Source organism: Solanum pennellii, chromosome 3, assembly GCF_001406875.1.
Source record: "Solanum pennellii chromosome 3, SPENNV200".
NCBI classification, from domain to species: domain Eukaryota; kingdom Viridiplantae; phylum Streptophyta; class Magnoliopsida; order Solanales; family Solanaceae; genus Solanum; species Solanum pennellii.
This window is the reverse complement of record NC_028639.1, coordinates 52,038,459-52,059,505: the sequence shown is the minus strand read 5'-3', so window position 1 is coordinate 52,059,505 and position 21,047 is coordinate 52,038,459. Positions and strand designations below refer to the sequence as shown.

The following is a 21,047-nucleotide window of genomic DNA, read 5'->3' as shown; positions in this document are numbered from 1 at the left end:
AAAATAATTAATAAAAAATGTTCTTTATTTTTGAATTTATTTACCTGATATAATTAATTTAACATAAAGTTAAAACAAATATTAAAATAAAGGTATGTAAATATTTAATATATCTCGTAAATGTGTGAAAAGAAAAATAATGGAGAAATCATCATTCGTTTTAGAATGTAAATCACAAGTTGAATCATTTCTGGTCTGCTGCTCTCATCTGTATACCCTTCTCTTGTGACACGTTTTCTTGTCTTTCCCTTTTGCTTCCACGTTATACAAGTTTTATTGCTCAGAACCTCAACAAGATAAAGTTTAAAACAAAGTTATCCCATTTCACTTTATAAAGTTAGTTTAATCCTATTTGAAATTTAAGATTTTTTTAAAGAAAAAATAATATCATTTTTATTAATTATAAATCATTTCAGTCAATTTAAAATTTTGATTTATATGATATTTTCATTTTTCGAGAGTCAAACTTAAAATTTATAAATGGAATTTTTAATTAATTTTTTAAAATAAAAATATATATTTAGCTACATAAAAAATAAAAAATTCATCATAATTGATAATTTAAATTGTTTTAAAAAAAACTATAAAAAGCTTACTGTTAAAAATAAATTTAATTTAATTTCGAAATTTAAAATATGTCACGAAAAATAATACGGAGAGAATATTTAATAAAAAAAAATGTATCATTTCTGTTTTATGACTCAATAAATATATGAAGCGGAAAAGAGGTGGTGGGAGTATATATCTTGTTTAAAATGAATATACATATCCTAAATCATACAAACAAATGATTACTATTGTTCATGGTGTAATAATTTCATATCTCCCTTTTTGTGATTAAAAAACTTTGCAAGCAATGGATACAAGACATAGAAGCATTAGAATAGCAATGTTACCATGGCTAGCTCATGGTCACATAACACCTTTTATAGAGCTAGCGAAAGCACTTTCAAATAGAAATTTCTACATCTACATATGTTCCACACAAGTCAATATCAATTCATTCAAACAAACAATATCTGAAAAATACTCAATTTCAATAAAAATAGTTGAAATTCATCTTCCAAATTTACCAAACCTTCCTCCACACTACCACACAACTAATGGACTTCCACCTCATCTCATGTCAACTCTTAAAAATGCAGTGGACATGGCTCAACCTAGTTTTTACCATATACTTACTACTTTGAAACCAGATTTAGTTATTTATGATTTTCTTCAACCATGGGTTCCAACTTTGGCTGCTTCATTGAATATACCTTGTGTTCTGTTTTTAACCCCTGGTGCTGCTGCATGTTCTTATCTATTTCATATTGGTAAAAAAAAGACTCTTCGTGAATACCCTTTTCCATCTATTTATCTAAGAGATTATGAGTATGGGAGGAATAGAGATATGTTTGAACCAACTGAAGAGGATGAGGGTAATGATGGATTTACAGATACTCAGAGAAGAGTCAATGGATGCATAGATGGATCATCTCAAATCATATTGATCAAGTCTATTAGACAATTAGAAGGAAAATACATTGATTATCTCTCTAATGTACATAATAAGAGGTATGTTTCGAATTTTAGCCTAAACCTTCATTTACATGGATGTGATGAATTACTAGCATTATCTATCCCTATATAAAAGTTCATATAATATAATGATATGTTAGATTATATAAGCAAACTCATTTTTTGAGTACACAACCTATTACGGATTAATTTTTATTTGAATCCATTTTAATATTTTCAATTACAATCGATACTTGCAGGTATGTTCCAGTTGGACCTCTTGTTAGAGCACCAGAAACAGAGGATGAGCATTCAGAGATCATGGAGTGGCTAAACAGTAGAACAAGATGCTCCACAGTATTCGCTTCATTTGGGACTGAATATTTCCTATCCAAGGAAGAAACAGAAGAACTAGCTCTTGGTCTGGAGCTTAGCAAGGTGAATTTCTTGTGGGTAATTAGATTCCCAGTTGGACAAACTATGAACCTTGAAGAAGCTCTTCCAAAGGGTTTTCTAGAAAGAGTTGGAAACAGAGGAAAAATAGTACAAGGATGGGCACCACAGTTAACAATATTAAGCCATTGGAGTATTGGAGGATTCGTGAGTCATTGTGGATGGAGTTCGGTAATGGAAGGACTTAAACTTGGTGTTCCAATAATAGGAATGCCGATGCACCTTGATCAACCATTAAATGCAAAGTTGATAGTTGATGCAGGGGTAGGGGAAGAGGTTGTTAGGGACAGAGATGGAAATATTGATGAGCATGAAGTGGCAAAGCTTGTGAGGGAAGTGGTGGCTGAGAAAACTGGGCAAAGATTGAGAAAAAAAGCAAGAGAGTATAGTGAGATAATGAAAGGTAATGGAGACAAGGAAATAGATGAAGTTGTCAAAGAGTTGCTGAACCTTTGTAAACCAATAACAAGGAGGGATTCTGTTGAAATGCTTTATTAAATTCTCTTGTTTTTTTTTTTTTTTGTAATTTGCTCTTTTCCCAACAAATAACGAATGCAACTACACATAGATTGCAATGAATGTAATGTAATTTCACGGGTTATTTCGTTTCGTTCGGAGTAAGTTATCTTCAAATTAACAATGTAAAATTTATTCTGGATAGGACATTTCATCAAATATCATATAGGAAAACATTAACTTATTGCCGTAACATCCCTTCTTATGGTTTGACTTGTTTCCATTTGCTAGTCAGTAACATAACTTATTGCCGTAATATCCCTTCTTATGGTTTGACTTGTTTCCATAGTCAGTTCGCAAAACGTTTTCTCTAATTCATTACTTTAAGACACGTTTTATATTTGCGTCTTTTATCAGCTATAGATGCATAAACAAGAGCTTTGAAACTCATCAAGCATGTTTGCCAAGTTATTTTACTTTTACCAATTTATGAACTCGAAAAAGGAACATATGAACAGAAAGGAAGAAAAGAAAAACATTTAGATGTTTATAGTTTGATCATAGATGAAAATCACAAAAACAGAATGGAGTTCGTTCCCAGAAGCAGAAATTTCTAGACATGATTACCCCTCGTCGGCCGGCAGACATGATTTCTCTTCCGAGCATGTTCTTGGTTATGGTGTTGTGTACGACAAGCATATCCATACCAACAGTCTTGCCTTTGAGCATCCTCTGGAGCTAAATGCTGACACCAAAAACAAAAGAAATTACGATCCAGATACAATGTTCAAGATTTACAAGATACTCCTTCCGTTTCATTTTACATGGTTATTTTTAATTGGACATGAACTTTTAACAAAGAAAAGGGGACTTCTGAATTAACCCTTGGAACCATATGCGGGACCAAGATTTTAAGCTTATAGGTTTGAAATTCTAATCCTCTTTAAGTTTAAGTGGCTGGGTTTTTAAATTATATAAATTGTATATATTCAATGAACAATACAAGGCTTAGATCAGAGCTAGTAGGTTTGACCTAAACCAATAACTGAAAGCCTAACTCACCTCTGCTCAGAACTTGTGGTCTTAAATATATCTATAACTATAAGCGCATGTCATTAATAATAACATGAGAAGTTAATAGTTAAAGAGTAACCAAATGGAACAAATGTACTCTATTTTCTTAACAGACTAAAAATGGAAAGAGCCATATAAACTGGAACTGAGGGAATTGTTTTATGGGGCGGGAGTTTGTGATCTGCAATATAAATATATGAAAAGTAAGCACATATAAGAATCTTAAATATAGAGTACCTTAATACATTGTTTTCAAGGCTATACTTCAAGATTCAACCCTTACATTTTACCCTTCAAGGGTCATAGATCAAATCTTGCAATCACATTTAGAATTACTATTTTAAGCCTGAATAAAACAAGACTACTTGACTAAATTAACATAGATACAATTCTAAACATACACATTGCATCAATAAACCCATCACAATTTTATAAAATTAAGGTCATGAGGAAGCACATGGGAAATCTATCATAAAAATCACCATTAAACATCAAATCATCCCTAATATAAAACAATTAACTCATAGAAGTTAGGAAGATCCCATGGCTAGATGTAAAACTCTTGTTTTTTAAGAATTACCCAATCTCGAAACTTAGAGTTGAAGGGTTTTCTCCATGAATGAAGGTTCCCATAACTTAATTGATGTTTTTCCACGAAATTGAAGTGAAAAATCTTGGAGCTTGAACCCTAATCTTCAAGTTCTTGGTGTTCTTCACTCTAGCAGAGAAATATTGGAGAGAGATGAACTTTTTGTTTTGAAGTGGGTGTTTGTGAAAGTGATTTATTTTGGGGATATTTTAATATAAAATCCCTTATATGGTTATTTAGAAATAATATAAAATATACACACTTCTTAATTTGACTTAAAAATAATATTTACGAAAACGTCCTTGCGCATAAAGACTTAGAGCCAAAAAAAAACTAAGTAAAGATTTAAGGAAGCATTCAAGGTCCTTGAATTGTTGTGCCTTCCTTAAACCCTCCCTTGGACTTGCCTTAAGCTTTTTAAAAGCTAAGGCAATATCCATCGAAGTATTCAAATGACCTATTAATACCAAATATATATTTATTTAAACATAATATAAATTATTCCTATTTAATTTAGGCTAAAAAAGAAATTACGATTCTACCCCTCTTTAAGCCTCCCTTGGATTGCCCAAATAAAACTAAGACAATTACCAAGGGAGCTTTTAAGGCCCTTAGAAGGGTGTACAAGTCGTGAATCCTCCCTTAGACTTGGCCTTTGGCAATTTAAAGCTAAGGCATAAGTGTACAAAGGAGTACATGGCAATGGTCCCCGCCCCCCTTCACTTGAGCACACGTGCACTGCTTAGTGTTAAGGCAGCCCCCACAAGCATGGTGGTCCCCCCCCCCTCACTTGCACACGTGCACTGCCTAGTGTACTAAGGTAGCCCCCACACATGGTGGTCCATGTGCAGTGGGGTCAACCTTGGTCCTTGCATCCTCACGTGGACTTCCGCCTCTTTTGGGCAAAATTGGCTAAAGGCATTGGTTCAAGGAAGCTTCTAAGGAAGGTGAAGCCTTTTACCTTCCTTGAACCCTCTCTTGAAAATATACTTTAGTCATATTTTTGGACATTTTTCAACTCAATTTATACATAAACTTATAAGGTTAGGTTAGACTCTAGTTTCACTTATCAGTTTTCCGGGTGTTACATTATCTCCCCCTTGGAAACATTCGTCCTCGAATGACGATTTAGACACCTTAAGGAATTTAAAGACTCGAGACTAGCTGCCCAATAAACATAAAACATCCAAAGTAATACATCACATAAAAGAGGAAACATTAACTCCCTTTTAATATAGTCGATGCAACAAAGAAAGTAGGAACTACATCTATCAATCCAATATGCATGAACTTCTCAGAACTAGTCTTGTTCAAGGAGGAACTACCATCTCCTAGTCATAACATGCTCAACGTACTCTCATGGAGCTCATATGCACTTTACTCCCACAAAAAATTTTATTCATGGACTCTCTTAACTCAAAACTAAGCATGCTAACATATTCTTCTCATGAAGTACAATAGACAACTCATCCCTTATATAGCCAATTTTGACCAAGTACATTTTAAAGAGAGGTTCAAGGAAGGTAAAAGCCTTCACCGCCCTTAGAAGCTTCCTTGAACCAATGTTTTAGTTTTTTTAGGGAAGTCTACATGAGGATGCAAGGACCAAGGTGGACCTCACTGCACGTGAACCCCACTATACATGGACCACCATGCGTGAGGGCTACCTTAGTAATTAGGCGGTGCACATGTGCAAGTGGGGGGGGGGGGACCACTACGCGTGTAGGGGCTGCCTTAACACTAGGCAGTGCACGTGTGCTCAAGTGAAGGGGGAACATGCCATGTACTCCCTTGTAGACTTATGCCTTAGCTTTAAAAAGTCAAATGCAAAGTCTAAGGGAGGATTCACGGCTTGTACACCCTTCTAAGTGCCTTAAAAGCTCCCTTGGTAATTGCCTTAGTCTTATTTGGGCAATCCAAAGGAGGCTTAAAGAGGGATAGAAATCGTAATTTCCTTTTTAGTCTAAATTAAATAGGAATAATCTATATTATGTTTAAATAAATATATTTTTGGTATAAATAGGTCATTTGAATACTCCCATGGATATACCTTAGCTTTAAAAAAGCAAAAGGCAAAGTCCAAGAGAGGGTCCAAGGCTAGTGGACCACTTCAAGACCTTAAATGCTTCCTTAAACATTTCTTTAGTTTTTTTGGCTACGTCTTTATGTGCAAGGACATTTTCGTAAATATTATTTTTAAGTTAAATTAAGAAGTGGATATATTTTAAATTATTTATAAATCACTATATATGGAATTTTATATTAATATATCCCCAAAATAAATCACTTTCACAAAACACACTTCAAAATAAAAAGTTCATCTCTTCTCCAATATTTCTCTCTACAAGTTCCTCCATTGAAGAACACCAAAAAGCTTGAAAATTAGGGTTCAAGCTCCAAGATTTTCACTCCAATTTCGTGAAAAAACATCAATTATGTATGGGAACCTTCCTTCATGGAATTTCTTTCTCCTTGAAGCCCTCCAACTCTAAGTTTCGAAAATCGGATAATTTTTCAAAAACAATGGTTTTAAAACTTGTCATGGGTTCTTCCTAAAACGAATTTCTATGAGTTAATAGCTTTATATTATGGATGATTTGATGTTTAATGATAACTTTTATGATAGATTCCCCATGAACCCATGTGCTTCCCATGACCCAAATTTTATGAAATTGTGATGGGTTTTTGATGCAATATGAATAATGAGAATTGTATCTATGTTAATTTAGTTAATTAGTCTTGTTTTATCATGCTTAAAGTAGTAATTCTAAGTGTGATTGCAAGATATGATCTATGACCCTTGAAGGGTAAATTGTAAGTGTTGAATCTTAAAGTATAGCCTTGAACGCAATGTATGAAGGTACTCTATATTTAAGATTCTTATATATGAATGGTTGATCCACTTGAAAGGTGGATTTCATGTATTTATGTATGAAGTTATGTTCCACTTGAATGGTGAAGATCCAATGACTTGTGTGAATTATGGTATTGTTGAAAGACTAGGTTCCTTTACTATTACATATGACTACGTATGAATTGTCTTTGGATAATTATATGATGATTCTAAGGAGAAAGGTAGTCCTCACCATGTTGAATCAATGAGCTATATTATGAGTTGGGTTGAATGAAGGGTAATGTACTCCTTCACATATGAAATTGTAATTCACTTTAACTATGTATAAGATGGAGAATAATGCTTAGCACCGAGTGGATATAGCAACTGAGGTAGAGACTCTCCCGCTAGTATTAGGCCGGGACTTCTACATATGCTCTCATGAAATGGAAACTCTCTTGCTAGTACAATAGGCCAGGTTTCTAGAAGCAATCTCCCTATCCCATAACTATGTGCCCGCATATGTATTAGCTAGTGGATCCACATTATAGCTAAATATGTCTAGTTCTACCTTAGGCAAGTGGAATGCCTTTTTTCGGTGTGGGGCCATATGAAACCAAATTCCATGTAGCTCACATGATCTATGTCGGTTAATGCACTTCTCCCTATGTGATAAGATAACGAATATGACTTGAACTATACTTGTGATTCTTGATAAGTAGATGTGGTCAAACCAAGGATGGAGTCTGAGCTTTAAAAGACCTCTAAATGACTGGGAGATCCAAAGGTTGGTGGAGTTTTACAAGGTCTTGGGGCAGTTCAAGGAACTATTGATGCACAAGATGGCAGGATCACAATCGGGACAATTTCAGTGTTAGAAAAGCGGAAAAAAAAAATTTAATCCTTGTAACAATCTGAGGAATGGGTGGCCATGGAAATTGATATGGAAAACTAAAATTCCCTACAAAGTGTCTTGTTTTACTGGGCTCCTTCAAGCAAGCAGTTTTGACCCAGGAAAATCTTATGAAAAAAATATTCAACTGAGTCATAGGTGCCTACTATGTAGTGAAGAAAAAGTAGAGAATGTCAACCATCTCTTCCTTCACTGTAGAATAACCAACATTTTGTGGAATGTCTTTATCAACCAGAAGGGCATGAAATGGGTTATGCCTAAGAAAGTTACGCTTATGGAGCAGGTATGCAAGCGTTATCGGGCATAAAGAAAGATGAAAAATCATTCCGGCTTGCATCTGGCAGTGTCAGTGTGGAAAGAAAGAAACCTCATATGCTTCCAAAACAAGAGCAATTTCATCCAGAAGATTAAGATGAACGGCTTAGTTTTGTTTCTTTTTTGGTGTAAATAAGAGTACATGGTAGATCTAGAATCAGTCAAAGATGTTTTGGGTTCCTTGTAAATTTTGCTATAGAATTAAAGTTCTTCCTGGTACTCTCCACAATTGTAATTAGGAACCTGTAATTTGTTGTGGCAGGTTCTGGTTTTTTGTTTTGGAATAGAATACAAGTTGTTACCTTCTCAAAAAAAAAGGAGTAGGGGTATGAGACTTCACTTTTATATTGCACAAGTAAACTTTGAAAGGGATTGTGGTTGGTTTATTATGCTAAAGGTAAGACATGAAGGTATGATATATGTTGATTGGATTGTTGTCATGGTATGACTCTCCTTATGTATATGTGATGAACATGGTTATTCACTCATATAAGGATTATGATGAGGTCTAAAGTTGATATGTGTAACTAAGGTGATTCCAAATGGATACTTAGTATAGTTGGTATTATGAGATGCCAACCATATATTGCAAAAGTATGCTAACTATACATGCCATGAATGAACTACTTGATAACATGCTCATCATACTCAACTTCTTATAGTTAGCATACTATGCTAGATAAAAGCTTATGATATATTATAGGGAAACTCAACTTTTAATAAAATATTCCTTTTACATTTTAAGTAAATCCACAAGAAATAGTGGAAATAACTGAAGAATCAACAAGGATCAGTGGCAACTTACATGGCTTATCAGTGTAACTCTGAACCAATACAAAAGGAATGAGACTAACTTGTCATAGCACTCGCTGCATATAGAGACAAAGATAATCAGCCAGAAGAATTGGTTCACTGAATGAAAGCTCAAAATTATATTGAATAACAGGCATTTTCCTAACTTCATGGAAAAGTAGCCACAAAAGTCAAATCAGAAGCCATCAGGTGCAAGATGACACAATTTCCAGAAATACAAAATTCGCATTCAACATCTCCAAGAAGAAACCTACTCACCTACAAGTAGAAGTACGAGAAGTTATCATCTCGGCATGATTCAACGGCATTCTTGTGCGATCTGAAGAAAATAGAAGCACATTTTAATAGCAGGAAAATCAATTTAAGGACAATATTAAAAAACCTAATCAAGTGCCTTTTTTCCTGATTCACTAACATTAAAATCTAAGCTCATGTTGGTTTCAAACGAGGACTATCAAAGACATGACAAGTAGCAACCACTTTTCCTTTTTTATAGGTTCAATTGTAACCAATTGATGTATTGTTTTCACCTCCACTATTTATTATATCACGCTAATCGAGAAAATGGTGTGCCATCTATCCAGTATGATTGTTCAAAACTTCAATTTCCCATTTATTTAGGTGAACAAGGAAAAGACATTATTTCTCCTCTAGCTAATAAGATTTAGAAATTTAGAAACAAGGTGGATAATGCTACAAGTTGACTTCGGGTTTCAAGATACTTTCCTTTGATAAAGTAATCAATTTCATTTAAGAAAATGGCAAAAACATGCCTGAATGACAAGGAGTGCACTAGAAGATAGAGAACTTCATGACAAAAGTGACAAAACACAACTTTCTGCAAATGACATCCAACCTTCTATACATAAAGGAACCTCATGGGTTCACCAAAAGGAAATAAGGGAAAATTTATTCCACAATACCTAATAGCCCACTGTGCTGCTGAAGACAGTGTGTGTCAAACAAAGTCTTATTCACAAGTTTTAATATGATTGATCTTCCCCCTAAAAAAAAAGGGAAGTGACAATGTTTCTTGGAATGGACGAAGAAAATGCAATTCCTATATATAACGTCATTTGGAATAATAAGCTGGACAAAAAGGAAGCAAGGACTAAGACGCATAGAAGCTCTAGTTACTACACCAATCAGAAGCAATCCTACTTGTAGTAGGTACACACTCTGAAAGAAGTGTCTATACTTGTTTCCATGAAGAGAAGTACAAGCTGAAAAAACAAAGAACATATTTGTTTCCATGAAGAGAAAAATTCTCCAGACTGCCAATTTTTCAAAATGTTTGTACCTCCTATTGGATCTTCCAGACTAGAGGTGGTACTTTTTTGTCTGGGAGGTGGACTTGAGGGTCAAACAATAATAGTCGACTATAGGCTGACAGATATATGCATTTAGGGAGAGAGGAATAAACCATAAATAATATCAAAGACAGGACGAGAAAGGAACTGATTCTCAAGTTTCCAACAATCAATTTACCTATCTCCCGCTTATCAAACTTCAAAATCCATTCAGCTACCACATCTTGCAATGACCTTCCCATCTGTCTAATGCATCTTTCAGTGATCTAGTAGAGGATCACAGAGTCAGCAGATTTAGTATTCCAACAAAATTATTGAGAATAATAATAATGCATCAAAAGCACCATAGAGAAAACAAAGAAGCCATACATTTTGTTCATAATGATTCTTCTCATGTGCCAAGGAGGGGATTCTAGAAACTGTACGTTCTGCAATCTGTAAAAACATGTGCATTAAGTTGACATATTCTTTAAAAAGCAAGACTTCACAAGTAAATGCTGGAAGAAACTCAACAAAAGTATTACCATCATTAAGGAGAAAAAGAACAGGAAACAGGAGAAAGCAATCAAATGAAGAAACAAGGAGAAGAAATGTCAAATTATAGATCACGTCTTCTCGTTGACTTGTATAATAAGGACCACCGACCAACTTGGGACCTTTCTTTTGCGATGGTGGTATCCAGGCTAGTTTAGGCAGAACCTCAACTATTCAACCAACTTGGAACTCTTTTAGTCACAGAAATGCCGGTCATGGAGATAATATTAACCTTAACTCAAGGTGTGTGTGGGGGGTGGGGTGGGGGATAAGATGTGGTTATGCGAGCTTGGATAAATAAAAGTAAAAAAGCTGAAAGCAGGAGAGCAAGAGTGAAAACTAATCACAAAAAAGTTTCAAGATTATTTCCACCGGGTAGTGACTGGAGACAGGGTTATCCTATGTTGTTCGGACTCGTCAAAAATATCAATGGATGCGTGTAGGATTCGCCAAAAGTAGTGTATTTTTGGAGAATCTGACACAGGAGCGGCATCAGAAGTGAAGAGTCCACACAACTAACCGGTTATCATTCTAAAGAAATTACAAGGATAAGCAATGAGAATATATAATCACTGGCCTTTGCACCTATTCTAGGTTGGCAATTATTTGTAACTGGCAAAAATCAGTGCAATGTCATCCCTAGACCATTAGGTATTTCGAATGTACACAATTTTCTGAAATTTTAAAGCCAAGCTCCTACAAAACATACAGATGTCTGAGTAGGACACAATAAGGTCCTCTTACAGACCCGTGAAATAAATTTCTAAGAATTTCATTCCAACTTTACGTAACATACCAAGTTCAGTTGGAATTGATGCTCTAAACATCTTTCATACCAGTATAGCAAAACATAGTTTGCACAAATCAGAAAGTAAACCAGATTTAAAGTAATTACAGGCTTGAATGTTTCAGGACTGCAGAGTGGATGTGAGTTGCTTCCATTAACTCCCTGAGAACGCCAATAAGCAGCACAAAATGCTCGATCACATCCCAAACCTACAAAGCCATACCGCCTTAGGTCTCACACACTAAACACTTAAAAGAGGAATAGAGAACGCTAATATTTCAAGTTGAGGAAAGAAAACACATACAATCACAAAAACACAGGTGAGGACTAGATATTTTCTAACAAGAACATAATAACGAAGGGTTTCGAAGTATAGTACGTACAGTGTTGTTGCACTCCAACGTTTGATCGAGAGGGCATCATTCCTCCACATGCTTGACATTGAAGATGAACTGTGCTTTCATTGCACTGATAACCTCCATATTCAGTGTCTGAGTGCAAGCTTCTCAATGTTAGAAAATCGAAGTACATAATTTTAAATGGTTTTAGTTCAATGGTTGAATACAGAATAGAAACCATAATAAATTTAAAGTCACAAGAGAATAGTATTAGATTCTCTCAAGCTTTACATGAGATTTACATTGTGCAGTAACTCAATAAAGCATTTTTTCTGAATAAGTCAACATGTTTCACTTTATATCAGTTCCCAAATTGCAAATAATGTCTAGATTCAGGAAAAATGCAGTTACCACACTGAGGGCATGAATGCTCCCACCTATCTGCTGCATCTGATGGAGAACGTTCCCTCTTCCTGCGACTTTTTCTACTGCTGAGGACCTGCTCATAGGGGTTAGTATGTTTACCAACTTTTAAAAAAACAAATTGTTGAGCGCTTATGATACTACTACTGCAATAACACCAATATACCCAGTGAAATCCCACAAGAGGGGTCTGTGGAGGGTACAGTGTATGCAAACCGTTATCCCTACCTCATGGAGGTAGAGGCTGTTTCCGAAGGACCCTTGGCTCAAGTGCCTTAGTGCAGCTAAGCAGAGCAGTTATGAGAAGGAAAATTGGCAGCGAAAAAACCATGAAAAGGAAAACAATACAGGGCGTACAGAAAAAAGGACAGCAACAACAGTAAAATAATGTGTTTATGATCCTAAATTTTTAACAAGTTAATTAGTGTAAGTATGGCATATGATAGACAGTAATCAAAACAGACCACTTATAATTGAAGCGGAACTCCTAAATATCTACTGCACGGAGAGATAGTTACAAAATACGGAACAGCAATACCTGACATGCAGTGTAAAGATCTTTGGAAGCACAGGAGCAAGCATATAATAAGAGTTGGGGAAGAGCACTAACAAAGCCTTACACAGGAGCTGCAATTTACAAAGGCATCTCATATGGTAAGTTAGACTACTCACAAGTGGTGACTTTATTGATGCATTGGAATCAAGCAGCACAATATCTTCACTCGAGCGTTTCAAAGAAGGATCAGCAAGCAGTATATCCTGCATAATAAGGGCATAAACTTTTAACTACAACTCACAATAAATTAAAACATGCATCTAATGCTTCGACAAAGAGATACATGCTTAGGTTAGGCAAAAAGTTTTTTAATAGAAAAGGCAGAACATAACAGAATTACAACTTGAACAGGACCTATTAAAAAGGATTTTAATCCTAAAACTTAGAAAAATAATTAAATGCAAAGTAACTTAAAAAGGACAGTTTGTCGAACTGGAAATAAGGGCAAAAGCAAATCAATTTCACGTCTTACTTGCTCAATGTTATGCAAAAAATGGTTCCTTCCAACAAAATGTACAACTGCTCTGCAATGGGGACATAAAACACTTGAACGCCTCTCTTGGGACCTCCTTAACCACTCTGAAAAGCATCCATTACTGGAGATTGAAGAACATATATGATAGCACATCTAGTCAAGGATCAAAATCCAAATGGTTTTTCAAACCACTAAAAGATCTAAACCACTAACCAGAAATTGTGAAGGCAAGGTGCAGCTGTGACAACATCATGCCAGATGTTCAAGCAGATACAGCATTTCGCATACTCGACATCGAGATAAATCTAGCATAACAATAGCCCATGTGACACAACATAAACTGATAACAGCGGATATATAATGTTGCTAAAAGGTTACATAACTTACCTGTATGTATCTGCGAGATTCCTCAGTAGGCATTATTTCGAATCGGTATTTCACATAACCTAACAACATTGAAGCATAACGCTATAAGCCACACATCATTGCCCATGAGATATGCCTTTCTAATGCATTTCGAGTTAAAACCTGGGATGAGATTACATTTCATAAAATGACGAGAGTGGATATATTCTTCATCAAATCCTCCTTGACCTACTTATCTATTCAAATGGCCAACTGAACTCAATCTCTAGCTTGTAAGTTCTTTTTTCTTTTACAAGATAAAAGTTTTATTAATAAAGGTACAGAAACAAACATCCCCCGTACAATAGATTCATATTACACAATTCCCAAGTGAATCCAAGAAATCCATATATTGATCCATATTGTGTAGCAGACTCCTCTCACACCAAAAAAATAGACTGTGCAGACAAAGGTTCTTGACTATAGAAATATGGTACTTTTTGTTCTCAAAGCAAGCACTATTTTTATCAGTCCAAATAGTCCAGATTATACACAGAGGGATAGTCCTCCAAAACTGTTTCTGGATGTTTGCAATCTCCTGCCCTTTCCATCTTTCAAGTATACTCCTAACATCTGAAGGCATTAGCCAATTACACCACATGTCCACATCTATAGCTTCTAAGTTAATAGAAACATATAGTGACCAGGAAAACATCTTTTAAATGGCAGTACAATTGAAAAGGAACATAAAGGGTGCAACCCATGCATGAAATGCTCCAAGGCTATATTGGGGGAAGGAGGAGAATGGGCACATATTGCACGTAACCTTCCCCTGATTTCTGCAAATAGGCTACCTCCACACCTCAAACAAATGAACTATAGGTCACAAAAGTAGACACTGACCATTGCACCAAGGCTCGGATTGAAGACGAACGTATATCAACAAATTCAGTATTAGCTGACAATATTTGTATATAGGGCTATTAGTACAACACTCACATCTAACAAGAAACTAGCAACCTCAGGATTCATATCACTCACGGAGGAGCAGCACGGTGTTAAGGAGTTCTATTTTCTTTTTATCTCCTGGATAACACACCTAAAAAGTACAGTGCAGGTAATAGAAAGAGGACAGGTACACGCAAAGAAATATATTGGAATTCTTAAAAGTGCAAGGCAGATTAATGACTCCAAAAAGGAATATGATAAGTAACAAGTATAACTCACCTTCATCACTGGGACCTAGTGAAATTTCACTGCCACACTTAATTACAGCAGCATGCTCTTCCTGAACAACCGTCTCATCAACAAGAATTTCTTTCAAACTATATTAGACAAAGATGTAGATAGTAAACACACGTACAACTTTGATTGAAACAAAAAGCAAATGCAATTACCCAAGACAAAGCTGCATAGGAAAGCACCACGGAAACAACAGAGGTCACTGACAATTGTTGAAGAGACGATTCATTTTAAACTGCTAGAGTCCACAAAGTAGCAATTGACGGAAACAACAAAAGCAAACAATAAAAAAATATTTCTGATAAAACAGAATATCATTCATTGTAGTGAGCGCGGGACTTAACAATTTCAGCTACCATGCTATCTCAATCATGATTCTCTTTACATCCAAAAAAGTATATGGCACAAAAAATATCTTTTTATACCACTTAATCACTTATACTTCTCTCACTAGTGACACTACTACGACATAGTTTCCTATTTCTTTTATTCCAACTTAGCCAAAATAATGCAAAAGGCATAGTTCTCACATAATGTTGTTTATCTCCTTGCCATCTCCAACTTTGATTGTTTCTTCTTCAGTCTTTAGTGCTACCCAATCAATACTAATCAGTTAACACACAAGATTCCACAACTGTGTAATCACTTAGAATGTAACATGATGTGTAAGTATCTACTCTATTTTATTTAAACAAACAATATCAATTCCTTACAATTCAACTTCTCTTATTAAGTTATGCTCCATTAATATTACATCCCTCATATACAAAGTGAAAGAATAACCTTCTTTCAAGTTTTAATGTGCCACAGTATCTTCCCCACATCTCTTCAAATCCCCCCTCCGATTATTTCCCGTCAAGTCCGTAAGCTATCATATTCTACCCAGTGCACTCCACAGAAGGCTGGATCGATCGGATGAAGGATTGATGATCTTTGCCCCTTGTCATTTAAAGATAGTTCAACCAACAGTACCATGACCATTTGACCATGTATTTCTATTCAAACTCGATGTAGATTATGCATAATGCTGTGAGTAATAGCATCAGAAGAGAGATTGAAGATATGGTTAAGTGAATATTACTACAGGTTCAATCTCTTCACAGTTAAAAATGCAGCACCAAGTATTCTTGGGTATAGGAGCATTAGTCCAAGCAACTTCAACTAATAAGCTTCCCAAACATGCATCAAGAAGTTACTTAAGCAAATTATTAATTATGGAGAGAGAACTCAAGGATTGTAAACCCAAAAACTAGGATTCCCTTTAGCTGATACCAAATATACCACTAAAGACCAATTACAGGACACTGGGATGCATCTCAAGTACATGGAAAAAAGTTTTATCATTCCATTCATTTTTTATTGAGGGAAGGAAAGAGTATGGATTTAGCAGCATATTTTCTAGTATTTTTACTTCAAAAATCAATTTGGGCTGGAGAATACAAAACAATCTAAAACCCAATAACTGGGTGGATGATCACAGTTTATCTTGTCTTTTGTTAAATAGATCCATAACGAAGTTATCTTAAACCATATACAGGACAGCATGAACCAAATACGCTTGCGTAAAATGAAATATTTACACAACCAGAAATGTTTACCTTCTATTTTGCATCATGGCAGAATCTAGATCCACATTCCTTGTTATTTTACACCAATCTTGCTTTTCAGAAGAAGAATGCTTTACTTCACTGCATATTACGGTCTCCTTCAACCTTAACTCAATTTCTGAATAGCGAGAGTCTGTCGGTACTATATTTATAAGGACAAAATGCTAGTCAATAAACAACATTCATCTCAGTTCACATCTTCCTTGTACTTCTGAAAAGCTAAAATCATCAAACAAGTGAAGAATGAATAGTGATTCAAATAGAAGTCTATATCACTGCACAACACAATTAAAAAAGCAAATCAAGTATCGCCAATATCAACTAGAAGAAAAGCATGGTGTATCCAGACTCCAGAGATTGAGGTACCTAATATTGCAAGACTCTGTGGTATTATAGGATGTATAATAGGTTCCTTATCTAATAGCTATTTTGGATCTTCCTTTGGTTGCTAAACAAAAAGTTACAGTGGGTTGTCTTAGAGAGGTGTGAGAAAAGACTATCCCTTGAAGGTAAGCTAGCCTTGACTACTAGTGTTTTGGATTCAGTTCCTACATATGTAGTGCCATTATTTCCCTATGCCTGTGAAGTAGAGAAAACACAGGACAAATTGGAAGAAACTTGCTATGGGAAGGCAACAAGGACAAGAACGTTACAAATGAACCACACTTGCCATAAAAACGTATCTGCAGATCAGGGTCTCCATACAAAGTGGCTTGTTTCTCTTGGTTGGTAGCAAAAGATGCCTGCTTAAGCCATGAAGTTATAGAAAGAACCAACTTTGCAGCAGATGCTGGTTGAGTGGGTTGAGAAGTGAAAGCGTTGACCATTTAATGTTGCACAGTCATGTTTCTTACCAATTGAGGCAGTTATTTTTCTGGCATGATGAGACCACAGTAAGTGTTGCCTAATCAACAAAAGAACTATTGAACTGTTGGAATGGGTTGGATTAGCAATCTCAAAATTGCAACTAATGTAATTCGGTGCTATCTTAATGCTATTCTGATATTAATAAATCAAGTAAAACCACAAAATTGAGTGATAAGAAGACGAGCACAATTCCTAGTCATCTCCATCTATTATGGCAAAGTTGGTTCCATGGCATATAGGAAGTGTTACAAAAATGATAGTGATAGATCCAACACAGTGGTCAACCTCAAAAATCACACAGTATTAAACATAATGCTACGCTGATATGAATCAAATCACTAAACATCACCAACATGCTTGTGAAAAGGGAAGGGGGTTGACAACAGGCTGCTTCCTTGGATCCCTTCCCTCAAAGGGGAAGGGGTCAAAGGATTTATCACCACAAAACTCTCTTCGAAGGAGCAAACCAAAATATTTCCTAAAAATTTGAACTTTTAAAGAAAAAATGTCGTTTTAAGTCAAAATCAAAATAAATAAGAACAATCCTTTTAATTCCATTATCTGCTGAAAGTTTCATAGACTATTTGGAATTTTCTGGTCACACAAGACTGACATGTTTTAATTTTAATATGAAATATAAGCAAATATCTTATGCCAAATGCCATTGATCAATGATACTCTAGCAAAGCTCTGGTGTTGTAGAACACAAACTTTTAACACGTTACTGGAGATCCTATTTAACCATCTCCTGTTTATTTAGTAATAATAACATAAGCATCATAATATGCTACAATTTCAAGATATTGGAAATTCAGTGCATATATTCAAATGTAATATTTGATGATCTTATATGTGAAAATCGGCCCCAAACCTTTTGCCTTCAAGTAATTCACATTGAATTAATATTTAAATGAACTTATTCTGATGTAGCCCTAATATTTAACAATGTAAATTGCAGGATTTGGTGTCTCCTCTATATAGACCCTATCAGCTGTCAATGATTATACATGTTCACGGCATTTCACCATTCTTGGACTCACAGATAGTTAACCAATCCTTCTTTGTCATTCAACAAAGCCAAACTACATGGATTATGCACTTCCAAAATGAAATCACACAAATGCACTAAATACATAAATCAAAAAAGCAATTTAATCAAGAACAGATACGGAGCAATATATTACACAAAATTAAACTGTAATAAGCAAATAGCAGGCTACTTCAACCACTACCATACTTGAAGAAACCTCAAAAATATTATCTTGGACTCTCTTTATAACCCCACAAAGTAATCAAAAGCATTTCAGCATTGACATTTAAAGAAACTATCCTTGTGAGTGTAACGGAAATTCAAGTTAACCCCTTTCATGAACAATTCACAATTTTGATACCCAAGAAATTCTAATTTGGGTCAACCAAAGAAAATCGCAAAAAAAGGAAGATGAAAAACTTACAAAACGTTACATTTGACAACCCTTTATTGTAAAAGAAAGAAAATGTAAGGAATGGTGCTTACTGAGTTTGGCCCAGACTTCGTCTTCGGAAAGTGTAGGAGTAGAGCTTTCTCCCTTTTCCATGGCTGTGTAAGGTAAGAGAGGAAAAAAAGTCGAGGGTTCATATATACAAGTACTAGTAGAGGAGAGAAGATTGCAGTGGAAGGAAGGAAGGAACAATATTGCAATTAGTCCCGTGCCATTTTTCTAGTTTTGCAGTTTTGCCCTGTTTGAATATACACAAGGCCCCACATTTTACTTATCATAAAAAATGACAAAAATTAGTCATATATGTTTAGGTTGGTGCAAGACATATGACATGAAATTCATTGATTTGAAGTTGAAAAAAGTAATTTGAATATGAAATTCGTTTCTATTTATATGTCATCCTTGTTTAAAATAGATGATGCTTTATAATCAGTAATTATTCATTATATTTTGGGATGTCCAACAATATTTATCTACTTTATGAAATAAATGGATAGTTTTACACTTATTTCCTAATTTGATATAAGAATATTCCATCCATTTCAAAAAGAATGTCATTCTTTTATTTTTAATCTGTTTCAAAAAGAATAATCTCTTTGTTGTAAAACTAAAACAAAATAAAATAAGAAATATTGAAGATAAATCAATAGAAATAGGGAGACAAAAGATGAGAGCATTTCTTATTCATCAAAGTATTAATCAAATCTTCAAGTGTATACAATATGAATCGTTATGCCTATTTTATAGCGTAACATAGAGGTATACAAAAGGTTAGTCAAAAACATGACATTAACATGAATATAATCAGAGGCATATCTAGGATTTCAAGGTCCTGGGTGCCACATTGTTTAAGTAAAGCAAGTTGGTTGCTTTAATTTTAGGTTACAATCGAGTTATTTATCTTTTTTTTATTTTTATAAACAAATCGATTAAACATGCATGTTTAGATACAAATTTAGCAATTCAATGTTTATACTTTTTAGGAATTAGTGGCTTTATTTGCTACAACTTTGAGGAAAGAAAAGAATTTTCATACTAAAATTTGAGCTTTTATAAACTATCTAATAGGGTTAACTTAATATACCGACTTTATGTGTTGTTGCAAAATATAACAAAAAGAATATAAATTTTAGTTCAATTAATCATCTTACATACCAAGAACGTTGGTGAAAATCGAAAGAACCTACAAAATTAAAAGAACTCTAGTAATAATATTCACCATTTTTAAAAACTTTTATTTTTTTTTAAAACTACTATTTAAATATATTCTTAATAATATTTATGTCACGTTCATAATTCAGTATTCATTAATTGATAAAAGAATAAACATGCGACACTCATATCAAAAGATCAATAATTTGTGAAAGGAAAGTAAAGGAACTTAAGAATCGATTGTGGTGAATAAAACTCAATTTGAATTAATAAAAAATACTAAATAAATAAGAATGAATGGAAGGAAAAGAAACCTTCACGTATTAATAAAAATGACAAAATAAAGAGAGAGAGAGAAAAAAAGAAAGAAAGAAAAAGTTGAATAAAAATGAGAAAGAAGGGGAAAAAAGGAAAAAAAAAAAGAAAACGTTGAAAGCTTCCAAAAATTAATGTTATTAACGAGGATCGAAACCTCACTACCCATGTGGCAAATGGGCTGCTTTGCCAATTGGACTATTCACCATATTGTTTAGTGGGTGGCAAAGAAAATATATATTTACTTTCTTATACATATATATACATATATATACAAGTTTTTTCCAAGATCAGTGGGTGTCGTCGCACCCCCACCGGTACCCATTGATCCGCCCCTAAATATAATGGAGGAGATTATGAAAGTGAAAGGTTACGAGAGTAATGGTTATAAAGTTGGAGGTTATGGAGGTTATGGTTATCTTCATAATGGAAGAAAGTGATGGAGATAATGGGTGAGTAACTTCTTAATGTAGTGGACATCCACACTATAATATTTTATAACACTCCCCCTTGAATGTCCATAGATAATGTGTCTCGTTAAAATCTTACTAGGAAAAAATCTCGTGGGAAAAAATCGTAGTGAAGAAAAAAGACTACACATATCTTTTAATACGCTTGAATGTTGCCTTGTTAAAAATCTTTCAGGAAAACCATTTGGGACAAACCATT

General features: G+C 34.6%; 2 protein-coding genes across 3 annotated transcripts; one reads left to right on the top strand and one right to left on the bottom strand.

The window, feature by feature from the left end:
* The first annotated feature begins 647 nt into the window (after window positions 1–647).
* LOC107012179 (beta-D-glucosyl crocetin beta-1,6-glucosyltransferase-like) lies at window positions 648–2,619 on the top strand. Its single transcript, XM_015211946.2, has 2 exons — window positions 648–1,557; window positions 1,761–2,619. Exons 1-2 carry the CDS (start codon window positions 857–859, stop codon window positions 2,449–2,451), a joined length of 1,392 nt encoding a protein of 463 aa, XP_015067432.1. The 5' UTR covers window positions 648–856; the 3' UTR covers window positions 2,452–2,619.
* Window positions 2,620–2,853: 234 nt separating this feature from the next.
* On the bottom strand, window positions 2,854–19,123 carry LOC107012180 (E3 ubiquitin-protein ligase CHFR). 2 transcript variants are annotated; one of them, XM_015211947.2, is made up of 15 exons: window positions 18,947–19,123; window positions 16,555–16,705; window positions 14,942–15,039; window positions 13,757–13,815; window positions 13,583–13,674; window positions 13,367–13,490; window positions 13,011–13,097; window positions 12,327–12,414; window positions 11,961–12,068; window positions 11,686–11,786; window positions 10,626–10,691; window positions 10,435–10,522; window positions 9,205–9,265; window positions 8,939–9,002; window positions 2,854–3,154 (listed from the first exon to the last, which is right to left on the bottom strand). In XM_015211947.2, exons 1-15 carry the CDS (start codon window positions 19,005–19,007, stop codon window positions 3,023–3,025), a joined length of 1,380 nt encoding a protein of 459 aa, XP_015067433.1. In that variant the 5' UTR covers window positions 19,008–19,123; the 3' UTR covers window positions 2,854–3,022. The 2 variants fall into 2 exon arrangements, with proteins under 2 accessions (XP_015067433.1, XP_015067434.1); XM_015211948.2 differs by having other exon boundaries at window positions 16,555–16,782; window positions 18,947–19,102.
* Window positions 19,124–21,047: the final 1,924 nt, after the last annotated feature.